At 39.3% G+C, this 18,030-nt stretch overlaps 1 protein-coding gene across 1 annotated transcript in view; it reads left to right on the top strand.

The window, feature by feature from the left end:
- Positions 1 to 17,214, top strand: part of TGDS (TDP-glucose 4,6-dehydratase) — a 17,910-nt gene extending 696 nt beyond the window's left edge. The window contains exons 2-12 of the mRNA XM_026845602.1: positions 889 to 955; positions 1,386 to 1,454; positions 5,153 to 5,243; positions 6,263 to 6,405; positions 7,625 to 7,723; positions 8,599 to 8,658; positions 11,598 to 11,641; positions 11,919 to 12,084; positions 12,617 to 12,675; positions 15,564 to 15,661; positions 16,055 to 17,214. Of these exons, the coding sequence (XP_026701403.1) occupies positions 889 to 955; positions 1,386 to 1,454; positions 5,153 to 5,243; positions 6,263 to 6,405; positions 7,625 to 7,723; positions 8,599 to 8,658; positions 11,598 to 11,641; positions 11,919 to 12,084; positions 12,617 to 12,675; positions 15,564 to 15,661; positions 16,055 to 16,155 (997 nt within the window). The 3' untranslated portion in view covers positions 16,156 to 17,214. The remainder of the gene's footprint in view (positions 1 to 888; positions 956 to 1,385; positions 1,455 to 5,152; positions 5,244 to 6,262; positions 6,406 to 7,624; positions 7,724 to 8,598; positions 8,659 to 11,597; positions 11,642 to 11,918; positions 12,085 to 12,616; positions 12,676 to 15,563; positions 15,662 to 16,054) is intronic.
- Positions 17,215 to 18,030: the final 816 nt, after the last annotated feature.

Here is an 18,030-nt window from a genome sequence, read left to right as displayed (position 1 = left end):
GCCGCCTCGCTTGCCCGTCTCCCCTGGGTCTGTCATGGGTCGGTTCAGTGGCGCCTCTGGCTCGGATCGTGTTCGCTGAAGCGCAGGCTGCGGTGGGCGCAGCCTTCTGTAGGACTGACTTCGCCTTGGAGGTTGCATCTGTCTCTTCCCGTGTCGTGGCGCTGAGGGAGCGAGCCAGAGGGAGCCGTGCCCATCCTCAACCGGACTGGGGTGGGGGGCTGTGCTTTGAGCCAACTGCTGTTTGTCATCTCCAACCCCCAGTGCTGCGGGCTCTGCTCGAGGCAGTGAAAGTTCAGGTCCATTTTAAGCCTGAGTCCTCAGAGTCTGAAGCTCTGAGAGGATTAGATGTCTGTGTGCACCTCCCAGCTTGGGGAGATGGAGATGTGAAAAAGCATTGCTAAACCTGAACTCTCGGTGTGAGCTTGTTGTACACAGGACTAAGAAAGAGAAATGCCACCTGGTAGTCTGGCTGTCATTTCTTCTTACACCTAGCAGCAGTGTTGGAAAGTTGAGAGTATTGTGAGCTAAGAGAGATGACTCTAGTTCTCCCTAATGTCTAATGTATAAACATACAAGTACTTTAGAATGGCAGTTGAACGTGGCATGTATTAATTTGGGTTGCGGGTTTTTTTAGGTGGCAGTGAGCAGTGCTGCTTTCCTTTATTACAGCATTTTAATCTGATTTTTAGTTTCAGAATAGCATGCAGTTATGGGCATTATTAATAGAATAATAAAAAAAATCTGTCCATTTCTCTTTCTCCTGTCTCGAGTACAGACCCCTTTTCCCCAAATCCTTTTGATATTGCTAGACCTATTAATAATTTGTTATCTCTTTGTTACCTTAAAGCTAGCTGTATAATTGTAAAATGTTTGTCTTCTATCCTACAGTGCTTCACATGTAGTTGTGTCTCTTGTGAAAAACTACCCAAACTATCTGATTATAAATCTAGATAAGGTAAGTAGTTTGTTTTCTTTCTCAGTATGGAAAACTGTTTTGAATGATTTTAATGCAATCTATAGCATGTTGAAATTTGTATGGATTGTTGTTATTTATTAATTTTTTGTTAGACTACCCATTTGTTCCTATGGAAAAAAGAATTCAGCTGTTGTTTGTGCTTACAGTCCTGTGCCCACTACAAATAATTATTTAAAAAAAGAGGAAGCTTTTGAAGTTCTAAACTTCTGTTTAAGAATTTTTACAGTTAGAGTATCTTTAATAGTTGTGTTTTTAAAGCTTCATCATGTCTGCTTGCAAAATAGCTTTTCTTTTGAAATAAATTTTCACTTTGTCACTATGTGACAAAACGTTCTAGTAATTAGGTTGGATCTGAGTTAACTTACTTTCATGCAGCCCACTTAATGATACTGTGTGTGTTTCTCTTTAGCTTGACTACTGTGCAAGCTTGAAGAATCTTGAAACTGTCTCTGAGAAGGAAAACTACAAGTTTATCCAGGTGATAAATCCTTCTCTTCTAGGAAACTTTACTTTTTACTGATTTTTATGCCTTTGTGTCTAGGTAATGTGGTCTCCAATGCTCCCCAGACTAGAAGCTACTGCTTTAATTTATGGTAAAATTCAAATTACTTCTACTAATTTATTGTCAGGCATGAGTCAGTGTATGTAATACACCAATGTATGGGACAGTCAGGTGGATATAACAACATTTACTTCATCTGTTTACCTTATTGCCTTATTTCACTCACAGAAGTCTGTGACAATATGCAGTATGTTCTGTCTCTTACATGAAGTAGTCTTGAAAGTTGATATATTTTATTGTATAACAAAGGTACAGAATTGGCAGAAAGCCTGATTATGGAGATGTGTGGTTTTAGGGATGATTATTTTACTTTTGGTAGGTAATATTGACAAGATGGACGTGGATTCAGCTCCTGTGTGCTTCTCTGATGCTCTCTTAGGTTTTGCACTTTCAAACACTGCCATTTGTCATATTCCATGGTGTGCAGCACAGTCTTGTTCTATTAGCAATAGACACCAGGCTACATTCTTGCTTTTGCTGCTGTTGATGCTGTGTAGTTCACAGTTGTTTTGAAACAGGGTATTTTCTTTTTAAAATTTTGCCAATTAAATTACTGTTTCCACAGTTTTGCCTTCAGACAGGAGATGGATTTTGATTTATCATTCAGATAAACATTCTGACTTCTGGATTTATGTGTTGAGGTTCTTCCCCTCTATAAAAGTCAGTACTGATGCTGATGTGTCTGTCTAGCTGGGCTGTCCAAGGTTTCAGGACATCAGAGAAATGCATATAGTTTAATTTTCTGAAATAGCAACTTTGTCAGAGACAGTATATATAAGTTAAACATATCTCTTCGATTCAGGCACGGTTGGGATTTGAACTGGTCCTTCCCTGTTTGGTGACCCCCATGGCTGTTCACATTTTTGTGAACCTGCCTCTTTATTTTGGTGATTATCAGAGGTATTAGGATAAAACTTGTATGGGGGGAAAGGGGATGTCTGCTGAGCAAATGTATGCAGTTTCAACATGCCCAGACTGGGGTTTTGGTTGTTTTTCCTAATGTTTTTGATGTTTTCCAGTATGTGATATGAAATATATGAATGCTGTAGAAAAGCCTCATTACCTGGATATGTGTTAACATTTAATTGCATTGAATGGGGATAGTGTGGAGTTCTGGAAGGCATCCTGTAAACAGTCAGATCCCTCTATGAAGCAAAGGAATAGTAACAAGGAATGATGTAGCTATACTGCTTCTGAACTAGAGTAGGAATATGTTCTCACAAAACTTAGACCAGTATAATTAATTCCAACTTTTCAGGGTTGTTTGTTTTTTAAGGAAGGTTGATCAGAGCTTGATACGCAGCTAGTATGCAGCTGAGCAGTTTATACTGTTACGGAAAAAATGCACTGAAAAAAACCCTCTAATGGACATGCCCTATGATTAGAACTGTAACACTATTACTGGCCTTAGGAGAGAGCAGGAAGGATAAACACTCACGTGGTGCTGTAGAAAAGAAGCCTGTTAGGAAGGTGGAGGAGTAAAAGTTTAGAAAATTTGCATAAGGGGCTGTATGAAAGATACAGTTCAGTCACAGTTTCTGTTGTTGCTCAGGACAGATGTATCGAGTTTAAATTTCAGTTTTTTAAAAGAAAGCCAGTAATCGTAACCGTTTAGTTCAAAAGCATGTAGAAGCCTGAAGTGTTATATTGGGTTTTCAGGGCAAGGTTTTGGTACTGGGGGGCTTACAGGGGTGGCTTCTGTGAGAAGCTGCTAGAAACTTCACCCATGTCCAACAGAGCCTGTGCCAGCTGGCTCCAAGATGGACCTGCTGCTGGCCAGGGCTGAGCCCTTCAATGACAGTGGTAGTGCCTCTGTGATAACATATTTAAGAAGGGGGAGAAAAAAACCTGCACAGCACCAGCAGCAATGAGAAAAGAGGGTGAGAACACATAAGAGAAAGAGCCCTGAAGATGCAGTGAAGAACTGAGAACTGACCCTGCAGGTCAGTGAAGGAGGGGGAGGAGGCTCTTCAGGAATCAGAGCAGAGATTCCCCTGCAGCCTGTGGTGAAGACCCTGGTGAGGCAGGTTGTGTCCCTGCAGCCCATGGAGGCTAACAGTGGAGCAGATACACACCTGCAGCCTGGAGAGGACACTACACGGGAGCAGATAGATGCACCTGAAGGAGGCTGTGACCCCTTGGGAAGCCCATGCTGGAGCAGGCTCCTGGCAGGACCTGTGGAGAGGAGCCCACGCTGGAGCAGGTTTGCTGGATGGACTTCTGACCCCATGGGGGACCCACGCTGGAGCAGTCTGTTCCTGGGGGACTGCACCTCGTGAAAGGGACCCACGCTGGAGCAGTTCGTGAAGAGCTGCAGCCTGTGGGAAGGACTCACATTGGAGAAGTTTGTGGAGGACTGTCTCCTGTGGGAGGGACCCCATGCTCGATCAGGGGAAGAGTGTGAGGAATCCTCCCCCTAAGGAGGCAGGAGTGGCAGAAACAGTGTATGATGGACTGAATGCAACCTCTATTCCCTGCCCCCCTGCAATGTTGAGGTAGAGGAGGTAGAGAAAATAGGGAGTGAAGTCAAGACCAAGAAGATGGGAGGGGTGGGGGGAAGGTATTTTTAAGACTTGTTTTTTATTTCTCATTATCATTCTCTGATTTGATTGATAAGTTAATTTTTCCCCACATTGAAGCTATGTTTTACCTGTGACAGTAGTTGGTGAGTGATCTCTCCCTGTCTTTATCTTGACCCACAACCTTTTCATTATATTTTTCTCTCTCCCCTGTCTAGCTGAGGAAGGGAAGTGAGACTGGCTTTGGTGGGATCCTGGCATTCGGCCAGGGTCAGCCCCACCACAGGTGTATTTACTGGAGTGTTTCAGTTCTGTTCAGGCATGAAAAACAGGAAAATCAGTTCATCTTCCTCACATTTCTGACGTATAGTACTTCTTTGAAGCTGTTATTCAGAATTGTTGCTTGAAAACTTCTTAAAACAAGAGCATTTGAACTATTTTTAGTTAATTGCCTTGTTACTGAAAATACAAATATCTTTCTCCCAAGATGCTTCTTCTCAGGTGATATCTTGCTTGCGCCAACAGATAAATATCAAAAGCTTTTTCTCAGCTTGCATTTACCTTTAAAAGCTGCTGTTGCTTCTCTGTCAAACAAAACAATGGCTTGTGTGTTTGTGCCTGACTCTTTTCTAAATATATTAATTAAAAAAAAAATATACCAGAACAAACAACAAAAAACAAAATCCTTGCATGATCGTCTACTTTGACAAAAGTAGAAATCCAGTTCACCTTTTATAGTGCCACTAGGTGTCACTGTCTGTTATCTGGACTCTAGTGAAACTTGCTATCGGAACCTGTGATTTCAACCTCAGCATTCAAGCTACACAGGATATTTCTCTTGTGTATATTCTACTGTTAAATAATAATATAAATACTGAAATAAGTTTTGTTGAGGCTGTTGCTCAAAATGTGTGAAACTTATATTTGATCTTATTGTAGACATGGCATTGATAAATTGCCCAAAACTCAGTTGGTAGCACTACTTGTATCCTGTGCTTCCTTTGCAGTGGTTTGTTGTGTGATGCTTGGTACAAGTGAAAGTTTACTATTTTCTATCACAAATAATTTGTTAATGATTTATTTTTTCCTGTTTAGGGAGATATTTGTGAACCCGATTTTATAAAACAGCTCTTCAAAACTGAGAAAATAGATATAGTCCTTCATTTTGCAGCTCAGACGCATGTAGGTGAGCATTTTGCATATTTTGGTATTATTTTCCATGAGTATTTTTGTTTGAAAAATATACTGTTTTTTTTTTTTCTTTGTCTTTCTTCTTTGTGTAAAGCAAGGATACAGTTTGTCTCTACAAACTACATGATTCAATGTCTGGTGGCCTTTTTAATTTAAAGGGGTTCTCTGCCTTAATTTAAGAAGTGCTTCATCTGACTGGTGTCTGTTTTCATTGTGCATAAATGGCAATGTCCTTTTTTAATTACATTTTAAAATTTCATATGTAACTTACAGTGTACTGGTGAAGTCATGAAGACAATGGAAGAAGAGTTTATATATAGTCTTAAGTTTTTACCTCATTTGGCTTCAACCTTGCAGGACAAAAAACACAGTGTGGAAGCTGAAGGATTAAGCATAGCTCCCTTCAGAATCCAGCCTGGATTCTAAAAAGAGCGAATGAATTACACTTAAAAGTGCCTATTTCAAATTACTGCTCTTCAGTAATACTGTTAATGAGAACTATCCCTACCGTACTCCTTTCATCATGAGAAGAAATCCTCAAAGAATTCTCCAGGAAAGTACTTCTCAAAATTGCCAGATTTGATATGCACAAAGTCACTAAGTCAATGGGACAATTCTAAGAATTAAAACACGTGCTAGTTAATTAACAGTCATATATTACTGCATCTTACAACCGTCTTTTGAATTATATTTTTCTTATTGAGATTAGTCCTTTCTAGTGGAGAGGGGAAGTAGTCATGCTGCCACTTAATAAAAGTTAGATAATGCTATTTCAATTGGAACTGTTCAAAGCCAACAAGCTTTTGCTCTGGATTTCAGCCTCTTGTTGAGAGCAAGTATTTTGTCTTCAGGTAAGTGTAGAAAGAGTCTTCATTTAATAATGACCTTGCTATCTGACAATCAAAGAACTAATGATAAAGTCCCAGTCTGTATTGCAGCCTCTAATATTATGGTTCAATAGGAAGCCCTGTCTTGCCTAAATTTAATTGGAATGGTTTGAATTTTTTAATGTAGATCTCTCATTTTGGCATGCCCTGGAATTCACCTATGTGAATGTTTATGGCACTAATGTGCTGGTTGCTGCTGCACATGAAGCCAATGTGGAGAAGTTTGTCTATGCTAGTACAGATGAAGTATATGGAGGTAGCACTGACAAGGTGAGTTTGAAAGTGCGTGAGGATTTTTCTAGCTTTACTTGCTTTTAATAGTGAAGACAAAATGAGTCTTCACTTTGCCTTTGTAAATGTATGACTTGAACTGTTTCTGACAGTACTGGAACTTGTAAACAAGCACTGGTGGTTTCTAGAAAGTGAAGTACCTTAGTCAGGAAATGCAATTTAGCTCAGTAAAAAAGACAAATTATGCATGCTTGTCTTTCAAAGGGAGTAAATAACGGCCAAGGAGTCTTGTGCCATAATCCATGAAAATACTGATGTATTTCAGAGCAGTCATGTGCACTTTCTTACTGTTGCAATGTTTTTATCAGTTCCTTCAACACAAATCTGTAGACTTTTATGATACCAAGGATACTGTTTTCCTGCATGTAGACCAGTGGTTTGTGTGAGGCAACTTCAAGTGAACTTTTTCTGCTTCTGGGCCTTGAAAAGGGCACTTTCATTTAATCTGTTTTTTGTTCTCTTTGTGAATCATAGTAGAAGTTTGTGAAGAATGTTATTTTTTGGGGGAGGAAGGTCAAAAAGTAAGGTCAGTTCATTTCAGAGGCAAAGGTCAGACAAGAACAGTGAGCCTTTTAATCATGTATTAAGAGGATTCCTATGAATTGCACCTCAGGCAGTGTAGAATCCCTCCTTTCTTTGGTTCATTATTGTGGTGTGTGGGTTGGTGCCCCTCCTACCCCCAGCCCCAAGCAAGAAGTGTATAGAAATGGCAGGATAACCATGAAGCTACCTGGTCTGGAGATGGTTACAATTGTTGAAGCCTTGCTTTGGAGGGCTTTGGGTTGAAATTCTAATTCTTTTATAGAAATTTTCTAGAAAGCGGGAATGGATCCCTTTTATTTAGGACTGAAAGGTCAACTTGCTAGCTGTGGCGTGTTGGCATTCTGAGGCATTATGAGTCTGAAAAAAAATTAGTCTGAACCTCTCTGTGGCAACGGTGATTATTTTACAAGATAAAAATCTAAGGACCTGGTACTTTGCTAGAACTATAAAAATATTACTGCTGATATTCTAGCTGCTTCCTGTGCTTGATAAATAGACTGTCTTTTGTTACTGGTTTTCTGCTGTAAGTGGAAGGGTGACTTAGACTGGTGTGTTTGGATCGTTAGGGATTTTTATTGCAACTGCAGCTTTTGTAACTTTAAGACTTAACTGGGCAAAAGAAACTGAGTAATGCAAGTTTTTCTTTTCCTTTTAGGAATTTGATGAATCCTCACCAAAACGTCCAACAAATCCCTATGCTTCCTCTAAAGCAGCTGCAGAATGTTTTGTTCAGTCTTACTGGGAAAGGTACCAAGTGAGTTGATGCAAGCTTCAAAAATCTGAAGCCCATACTTAAGTGTCTGTATTATGTATATAAGAGTATAAAAGAAAAATCAGTAATAGTTTACGCAGTGCCAGCTCTTTCATGATTGCTAATTTTGTAGTTGGATGTCTTGGAGGATGTTCACCACTTACTGATGGAGATATGCTGCAAGACAGTTGGGGAGAGGTCAAATGTTTTTCAGTGTTTTGAAAATCTGAACTGTAATGTTGAAAAATGTTCTTTCATAAAATGGTCAAAAAGAACATTAGCAATTTAAAAAACAGAGTTAAGTGTGGAGGAAATTAATTTATACAGAAATAAAATATGCAAAGTTCAAACTGTATTAAGACAAGGTTTATAGTGAAAGAAAAAAAAAACCCACACCAAACTCCTATTACTCAGATTTAAGCAAAAATATTTAAAATTTTGAATACTTCAGTCTTTTGTTCTTGACATGTTCTTTTTCAAAGTTGTTTTTGATATAAAGTTGACTTGAATAAGGTGACTATGAAACATTTTCTTGGAATTAGTAGTAAGCTGGTCTTCAGCCAACCAGATGCGTGTCTGTAATGTCCTGTGGTGGTTCCCTAGCAAGACTTGAGAGATGACACACGCTTGTCACTTGTGGTGGTTCGAACAGACTGGGAAGGCTGGAGGTCCTTGCCTGTTTGCTAGAAGTATGGATAACTTAATTCGTTAATGGATATTGGATAACATTAATGGATATATGGATAACTTAATTCATTAATGCTTGCAGATTTTTGAATAAGCCCTGTGGGTGTGTCAGTTTATTATTTATTGATCGTCAAGAAGCCTACAGATTTTTACTGTCATATATAATCACATGCATATTCAATGCTTTTAAGTTCCCAGTTGTTATCACACGGAGCAGTAATGTTTACGGACCACACCAGTATCCAGAAAAAGTAAGTTAAACTTATGCTTTAGTCTGAGCTTCAGTAAAGCATAATTTAGGGTTGTACTGGTGTTAGTTTTTCTCATAAGAACAGACTGACTTCTGAAAAAAACACTATCATGCAGGTATATTTGTCCACACTTACCTGTGACTGTATATTTTGATCTCACACTAACATTTCTTACAGTCAACACAATGAACACATGTTTTTTTGTTGTCAGTAAAGCATCAGTGAGAGATTTCTAGTTGTTTACATGGATTTTATTATAGTGACTTTGTTTTGTAAATTTCTTAGTTTTCAAAGGATATTTAAGTGCTCTGTGTCTGGCAGGGTTCCCCTACAGATTACGTTAACTCCCATGTCATCTGCTGTAATTAGGAATGTTTAATAACTAAGGTAAACATTGCAAAAAGTAAACTGTGGGAGAGCAGTATGCCTGGTATAGAAGGAGATGTTCCAGCCTATACAGAAAATAGATAAGATGAAGCTATAGCAATCGGATATATGGTGAGTAGTGCAGAATGACTTTTTCTTTACATATGTCCATACATACCTTACAGGATAACTATTTAAAATGGTTATTAATGAGAGGCAGTTGCCTTTGAAGGCAATACCAAGATCATCTGCTATGCTAGTGAATGGAAATACACTGACAGAATGTTGGTCATAATCATATGTACTCTTTGGAGTTCAGAGCTTGTGTGAAATGTAGCTGTATTTTGCAGTTCTAGTGAGATGTCTACTTTTAACTGCTTTCTGTGTGTTGGGGTTTTTTTGCAAGTAAATTTATTTTTCTGTACGTTATTGCAGGTGGATAAGCAGTAGTTTTTCAAAATGTGTGTTTCACTGACCTGTGGCTTGGGAAGTGTCTGACTACAGGTTGGATGATGTTGGGAGTATATTTGGGGATGTATCACTATTTACTTGCTTTCAGCTTATACATATTCTTCCTTGTTTATCCACTTTTAGTTACTGCTAAGAACACAATACTAGGCTAGTTGATCTTTAATTTTGCCTAGTATGTCTGCTGCTATGTTTAGAGTAGTAAGTTAACAAAATTAAAAGTATTGGAATAGCTTTCTAATGGCTTCAGTTTAAAAACTTCAATAGCAGGGCCAAGTGTTCTGAAGTTTCTTGGATATTATGAATGGATTATGAAAGGGAAGCTCATGGAGTAGGTCATCTCAAGTGCCATTAAAAGTCATATAATGGTCAACCAGGGGATCAGTCCCAGTCGGCATGGGTTCATGAAAGGCAGGTCCTACTTGACAAACATGATCTCCTTCTATGGCAGGGCGACCTGCTTATTAGATGAGGGAAAGGCTGTGGATGTTGTCTACCTTGACTTCAGTAAGGCCTTTGACACCATTTCCCACAGCATTCTCCTGGTGAAACTGGCTGCTCAAGGCTTGGATGGGCACACGCTTTGCTGGGTAAAATACTGGCTGGATGGACGGGCCCAAAGAGTTGTGGTGAACGGAGTTAAATCCAGTTGGTGGCCGGTCATGAGTGGTTTCCCCAGGGGTCGGTTTTGGGGCCACTCCCGCCCCCAGACAAGGGGATCGAGTGCACCCTCAGTCAGTTTGCAGATGACACCCAGTTGGGTGGGAGTGTTGATCTGCTCGAGGGTAGGGAGGCTCTGCAGAGAGACCTGGACAGGCTGGAGCCATGGGCTGAGGACAACTGGAGGAGTTTCCATAAGGCCAAATGCCGGGGGCTGCCCTTGGGCCACAACAACCCCCAGCAGCGCTACAGGCTTGGGGAGGAGTGGCTGGAGAGCTGCCAGTCAGAGAGGGACCTGGGGGTGCTGATTGACAGCTGGCTGAACAGGAGCCAGCAGTGTGCCCAGGGGGCCAAGAAGGCCAATGGCATCCTGGCTTGTGTCAGCAATAGCATGGCCAGCAGGGACAGGGAAGGGATCTGACCCTTGTCCTCGGCACTGGTGAGGCTGCCCCTCGATTCCTGTGTTCAGTTTTGGGCCCCTCACTACAAAAAGGACATTGAATGACTCGAGCGTGTCCAGAGAAGGGCAACGAAGCTGGTGAAGGGTCTGGAGCACAGGTCGTACGGGGAGTGGCTGAGGGAACTGGGGGAGTTTAGTCTGGAGAAGAGGAGGCTGAGGGGAGGCCTCATAGCCCTCTACAGCTACCTGAAAGGAGGTTGCAGAGAGCTGGGGATGAGTCTCTTTAACCAAGGAACAAGGGATAGGACAAGAGGTAATAATGGCCTCAAATTGCACCAGGGAAGGTTTAGATTGGATATTAGGAAGCATTTCTTTACAGAAGGGGTTGTTAGGTGTTGGAATGGGCTGCCCAGGGATGTGATGGAGTCCCCATCCTTGGAGGTGTTAAAGAGTTGGGTCAACTTAGTGTTTAGGGACATGGTGTAGTTGGGAACTGTCAGTGTTAGGTCAGTGGTTGGACTGGATGATCTTCAAAGTCTTTTCCAATTATGCTTGTAGCTGAACACAATATTGTAAAACTTTATACTACAAGCAAGTGGCTATCACTGGATCTGTGTTTACTTTCTCTGCTGGTGCTATTCCAAATTTAACTATTTTGATGACTTTTAGACTATAGATTTATTGCAACTTGCTGGATGTTTAAATCATGTTCTAAACTGTTTGCAGTAGTTACCCCTGGTTAGACTCTAATGCACTTCTGTATGCAAAAAGTAATGGAAACATTTTCTTTTGTAAAAATGTTATGTTTGTAATGGTTGGCCAGAAGGATAAGCTTTACAACACAATAGAGGCATCTACGCTTAAAGCAATCCAAAATCCTTGCAGTTTCTAGGCTTGATGCATTCTTTGGTTAGAGTTAATAAGACTTAAAAGTATTTAAAGGGTCTTATTAAAATCCTTGATACTTACTGGTGAAGCCCCAGGTTCTTTACAGAATACCAGCTTCTGAAGTAGTGGAGTAATGTTTTTTTATTCAAATCCTTAGGTTATTCCAAAGTTTATATCTTTGTTGCAACAGAACAGAAAATGGTATGTAATTTGCTTTTTTGTTTGTGATATTTGTGCTGTAAAACTGTAATTACAGTTATAGATACATGGTATAGTTTCTAAATAAGCAATTAATAACTTTGTTGTGAAATTAGTTTAAGGAAATCCTATTACTAAAATAAAGGCTTGTTTGCATGTCAGCTACTTAAGGTACCTTCATGTAATGGCTAACAGCAAAACTGCTTAAAACACAGTCTAATAAATTGAATGTTCCTATTTAAGGATTAACAAAAATGTCTTGCTTTTTCTTGGTTTTAAGCTGTATTCATGGTTCTGGACTTCAAAAAAGGAATTTCCTTTATGCAACTGATGTGGTAGAAGCATTCCTAACTGTCCTGAAGGAGGGGAAGCCAGGTGAAATTTATAATATTGGAACTAACTTTGAGATGTCCATTGCCCAGCTTGCTAAGGAGTTAATCCATTTAGTGAGTAAACAGTTATGATGCTTTCCTATACCAGTCATTGCACATACGAAAAATTCTACTGTAAGCCTCTTGTAGCTCAGAGAGCTTAGGCTTGTGGTGGGTCTTAGGAGATAATTGTAGCAGAATGATGTGCTACCCTTTCTGTGGCAAGTGCACTACTTAAGTTTGCTGTACAGGCTGTTATGCATTGCACTGCTCCATCAGTTATCCTGACTGTGATATAACTGGCATAAAGATTAAATTCCATTTGGTAGGTTTTTTTCATGCTGGCTGCTTCTGTTTTGGTCTGAGAATGTGGCACTACTAAAACCTAACAATTTTGATTATGAATGTTTAGGCAGTGCTAAGATGAAGGAGAACTATTGGAATTGTTCTAGATAGTTTTGATAATTTCAGTATCTTGAAAAATCAGTTTAGACTGTTTCTGGTTTGTTTTAATAGACTTAAATTTTGTTTAAAAAAAAGTATTTTTAAATGTATGTCAAGACAGCGCAAGATGTGTGGGGATAATTTTTATTTCTTTTCTTGACAGATAAAAAAGACCAGTTCGGAATCTGAAATGGAGCACTGGATGGATTATGTCAAAGACAGGTAAGAAAATAGTGAAGCACATGCAGGATAGCTTTATCCTGAAGGTTTCTGGGACTCTTGCCAAGTGGTGGTGTGTGGTGTTTTTTTGTTTGTTTGTTTTTTTTGTAAAAATGTTTCTGGTTTGCAGGAGGGAAGATTTTGAGGGAGTATGAGCTGTTTTGCTTTCTTAACTTTTTATTTTTGCTGGTGGATTTGACATGTGATCTGTACAGAACACTATAGAAAAACAGGATTTCCATTTATTATTTGGTTCTTAAGGTCAGAGTGTATGTCTTGAAGGGGAATGTGTAATGCTAATCACAGAATCATTCAGGTTGGAAAAGACGCTCGGGATCATCTAGTCCAACCATCAGTGCTACTCTACAAAGTTCTCCCCTACACCATATCCCCCAGCATCTCATTTAAACAACCCATAAACACATCCAGGGATGGTGACTCCACCACCTCCCTGGGCAGCCTATTCCACTGTCTCATCAATCTTTCTGTGAATATTTTTTTCCTAATGTCCAGTCTAAACCTCCCCTGTTGCAGTTTAAAGCCATTCCCTCTTGTTCTGTCACTAATCACCGGTGAGAAGAGGCCAGCACCAACCTCTCTACAATGTCCTTTCAGGCAGCTGTAGAGAGTGATGAGGTCTCTCCTCAGCCTTCTACTCCTCAAACTGAACAGCCCCAGCTCCTTCAATCACTCCTCATAGATTTGTTCTCCATGCCTGTCACCAGCTTCATTGCCCTCCTCTGCACTCACTCCAGCACCTCAATATCTCTCTTATTGAGGTGCCCAAAACGGGACACAATACTCCAGGCGTGCCTTCACCAGTGCAGAGTACAGGGGGACTATTGCCTCCCTACTCCTGCTGGTCACACTATGGCTGATACAAGCCAGGATGCTGTTGGCTTTCTTGGCCACCTGGGCACACTGCCAGCTCATGTTCCGCTACTTGTCAGTTAGAACCCCCAGCTCCTCTTCCAGACAGCTCTCCAGCCACACCTCCCCAAGCCTGTAGCCATTCAGGGGGTTGTTGTGGCCCAAGAGCAGGACCTGGCACTTGGCCTTGTTGAAGCTCGTCCTGTTAACATTGGCCCACCGATCCAATCTATCCAAGTCTCTCTGTAGAGCCTCCCTATCTTCATGCAGATCGACACTCCCGCTTAACTTGGTGTCATCTGTGAACTTACTGATGATACACCACTCTGTCTTTATCAAGACCATCAATAAAGATGTTAAATAGAAATAGTCCCAACACCGAGCCCTGAGGAACACCACTGTCTGTCTTCAGACTTTCTTCAGACTTCTTACTACTTAAGTCTGTTCTGGGAAAAAGACAGGTTTTATGCAGTAGCTAAGTCTTTTCCTAAGGGTAGTTTAGTTTATTCAGTATTTGTATTCAACATCACTTAAGTGAGATGAATGCTATCATCTTTCATTTAGCTTTAGTATTTTGATGTTAATGTGACTAGTTCAGACTTAGATGTGCTTCGTAGGTACGACCCACTCTCTACAAGCAGAAATACGCACCTACAGAGTGTTGTTAATTTTAGATTCCTATCTCTAAGCTGAAACTGCTATCTCAAAAGTAGATGTAAAACTCTGAAGTGTCAAAGTAAGGGCGCAGCAAAAATGGATAGCTTTTATAGATACGCCTTTGCTCTGTCTTTCTGTCCTTAATTTCAGGCTTGGTTTGGCTCTGTTCTTTTATCTCCATTTCTTTTCTGCACCAACAGTGAGTCTCTGTTCACTTTAGATATCACTCTCTCCAGAGTGATTAGAAATGATGTATCTACTGATAGCAGCTAGGTATTATTATGGCCTTTAGAATTCTCACTTTCGGTTCACATTTGGATTGTTATCATGGCAACTAAAGTGTCTTTAAATGTACTAATTCTTGTTTTTAAAAGGAAGTGTTCTTCAGAATCCTATCTGAGTGTATCGCAGGACTTTGAACAAATTGCCTTTGGCTCACATGATGTGAGTGTTCAGTAGGTCTCCATGTAATTCAGATTGAGATGTTTCTTCACCTCTACTGGGCCCTGTCCGCTAATGTTTAAACATAAATGGGGTTGGGAAAACTAACCGCATAGGAATACATGTTTCAAAAAATGTCTTATAAAAGACTCTTAAGATAGTGAGTAATGATTATTTAATTCTGTAGTGAGTGACTTAAAGGACATGGGGGTTACTTGCCCATGGAAAAATTAGTTCTGCTTTTGATGGAGACTATCATGTTTTAATAATGGTGATAAGTAGCTGGTTTCTCTCTGGGCAAGTAGCTTAACTATTCAGTATGCTACTGCCAGCAATGCAGGAATGCTGGACTAGGCTACCTAACTGCCAGATTGTGGAAGTGAAAATTTGTGCCATGCTTAAATGTAGAGAATCTTTTAGTGTTGAATCTTGCAGCTTGAAATTCTACATATTCAGTATTACTGTGTAGCTAATGAAGCACTGTAATGACAAGCTTTAGAAGTCAGTGTATTTCAAATCTGAAGTATGTGAAAATCTGTGGGCTTTTGGGGTGAAAAATATAAATGCTGATATTAGAAAACACTGGCTTGCATAGTGACTGTCTAAAGAGTTGCAAACACTGATTTGCACAATTGCATTGGCAGTGATTGGAGTTTTGCATTCATTTTTGTGCCAATAAAATACTAATTCATATTTATTCTAGTCAGTTCCAAATACTTGACTGTACAAACTGAATTGTATTATTGTAGCTGCACTCAACTGCACTGCATTTTTTTTGAAGGCAATATAATCTGTTCATGTTGATGCAGAATTTTCAAAATTGAAGCATACCTAATGTTGGTTTGAAGACAAGGTGAGGTACTGTATATCTAATGAAAAAGTCTAATCAGATTGTTTTCCATGTGTGTTTTATACTTCATCAGACCTACCAATGACCTAAGATACCCAATGAATTCAGAAAAAATGCACAATTTAGGATGGAGACCTAAAGTGCCTTGGAAGGAAGGAATAAAGAAAACAAGTAGGACTGGCTTTTATACTAATGGATTTAGAACTGATGGGAGGAGGGAAAGGGATGGAAATGGGTATATAGGTTAGTTAATGAGAAGCTTAAGAGAATGAATTTAACACTAATTTTACATAAAACTGGCTGCTTTTTCAGTAGTGAATTTACCTGATTTTAAAAAACGGTTAATCACAATGCAGTAGCATCAGGTACTAGAATTAATTAATTGTTAATGCTAGAATAAGTCTTGCATAAAGAATTTATAAAATCTTAACTAGACTTTTTTAATATTATAGGTTAAAATTCTGCATAATGAACTATTAGCATGTTAGTCTTATATCTATGGAATATTTCAATTTCCCTGTTATCTCTGATCAGCTTGACTCATGAACATTCTCTTCATACTAGTTGAATGGTACAAAGAAAACTTTCACAACTGGAAAAACTCAGAGAAAGCTTTGGAGCCCTTTCCTGTGACAGAGCCATTTGCACAGCTCAGTGGTCCGTAGGGTGGCGGAGAACCTGAAGGAGTTTATTCTACCTCATTACAGTCTTTTCTCTGAAGCCTGCAATCAAGTGGCCACATTGAACTCTTAATGTGTTCAAGGTACATGAACTGTGGTGAAAACAGAACTGCAGTATGGAACGACTTTGGAAGGCTTTAGCACTTTATCAGTTGAACCCGTTCATTTCAGCTTTTGGTGCAATACTATATTCTCACTACGTATTGATTTTAAAGAACTGTACAGGGTGAAGAATATTTATAATTCTGTAAATTGGTGTAACTGAAGTTAAATCTGCCTTATTAATTAAGAGTAATTGTGACTACAGCTTTTGGGACTTCAATTAAGTTTGTTTTAGTTCTGGAATTGTTCATCTGTATTTGTTTGTTTTTACAGTGTAATATATTATTTTTGTCACTTTAAAGAATTGCATTTTATTTTTAATAAGGCAAAAAATGGTATGTTTTCTGGAGAGTATAAAGCAGTTGATAAAAGCCAGATAGAGCACCCATATGGTTCAGTCCTTTTCTCTGTTGTTGCAGTATTACCATCTATAGATGACTGATGAAACTGTTATCGACTCCATAACTTAAATGCTCTTAACGAGGGTGAGGGGGAAAGGTATCAAGAAGTAGTAGGTGTTCTTGGTGAGATTTCAGGAAGCGTTTGCTTGAACTTCGCTGTTTTAGATATCATCTTTTTACTGTATTACTGTCTTTTACATGTTATTTTCCTTAACTGTAATTGTAACAAACTCGAAATACTGTAACACAGTTAACATTCCAGTGATGTTATTTCCTGTGATATGAAGGCTGTTTAGGGAGAAGAATTTGAAACGCTTCTTTTCATGTGAATTGTCGGTTGGCAGACCTTATTCAAAGCAGTGTTTCAGAATGGTTTTTTGGTGACAAACATTTTTAAGGATGAAACAATATTTGAGTTTTAATGTAAAGTTTGGGAGGAAACTTCAGTTCTAGAAATATCAGTGCATCATTTTCGAAGTTGATTTAGTAATAAAAGTTATGGTGTAACTGGTTTATCTTAAGTAAACATGCTGAAAAAGTTGATGGTGGTTTGTTTTTTGTTTTTTTTTTTTAATTTATTAGTTCTTCCTTTATCCTAAAAAAATTATCTTCACTTTTTTTTGGCTTTGAGGTGGCAGACATAAAGGGAAAACTTCTTTGGTTTATGACTTTAGCTTCTGCACTTGGCACAGTCCCAGACCCTTCTTTTGCCTCTGGGTAGCGCTGCAGAAGCACAGGACTAGGATGCTGTATTGTACTTTGAAATTGCTGCGACTTCTGAAGTCTCTCAGAAAATGGGAGTTAACTCTCAAAACACAAGTATGTGCAGTCCTTTCCTCATCACCCAAAGTGCAGAAAGAATGGAACTTGAGCTATTTGCCTTAGCTTTGCCCATGCTAGAGTTTTGGTAGTAATTGAGCATGAACCTTCATGGTACTGACACAGGTAGCCTACAACTCGTGCTGCCTTTGGACCTACAGAGCTCCCAGCTTCATCACACATCTTGTGTGTTGCATGGTGCTGTTGATAAAGTGCTGTTCTTGGGTGGTAAGAGTCATCTTAAAAGAAAGATAAACAGTAAGCATCTAGTCTTACCTTGGCACCAAGTATGTGTTATAAAGTCTAGGAATGGGTTATTGAATGTGAGTTTTCTATGACAAAGTGAGGTAATACTATACTAGAATTGCATTGCACTTGTGGTTTTTTTTGATTTCTGATACTTGTTGGTAGTAAAAACTTTCATTTGAGAAGAACAGAAGTTGCAGGATGTTACTGGAATACTTGGATACCTACTGATCAGTCACTTCAATTTCATTGTCAAACACACGTTGCTGGTAACAATAAAATACTTTCTTAA

This window comes from Athene cunicularia (genome assembly GCF_003259725.1).
Source record: "Athene cunicularia isolate RWA chromosome 1 unlocalized genomic scaffold, athCun1 chr1_part1, whole genome shotgun sequence".
Taxonomy (NCBI): Eukaryota; Metazoa; Chordata; class Aves; order Strigiformes; family Strigidae; genus Athene; species Athene cunicularia.
Note: the sequence above shows the minus strand (reverse complement) of the source record. Positions and strands in the feature narration are given on the sequence as shown.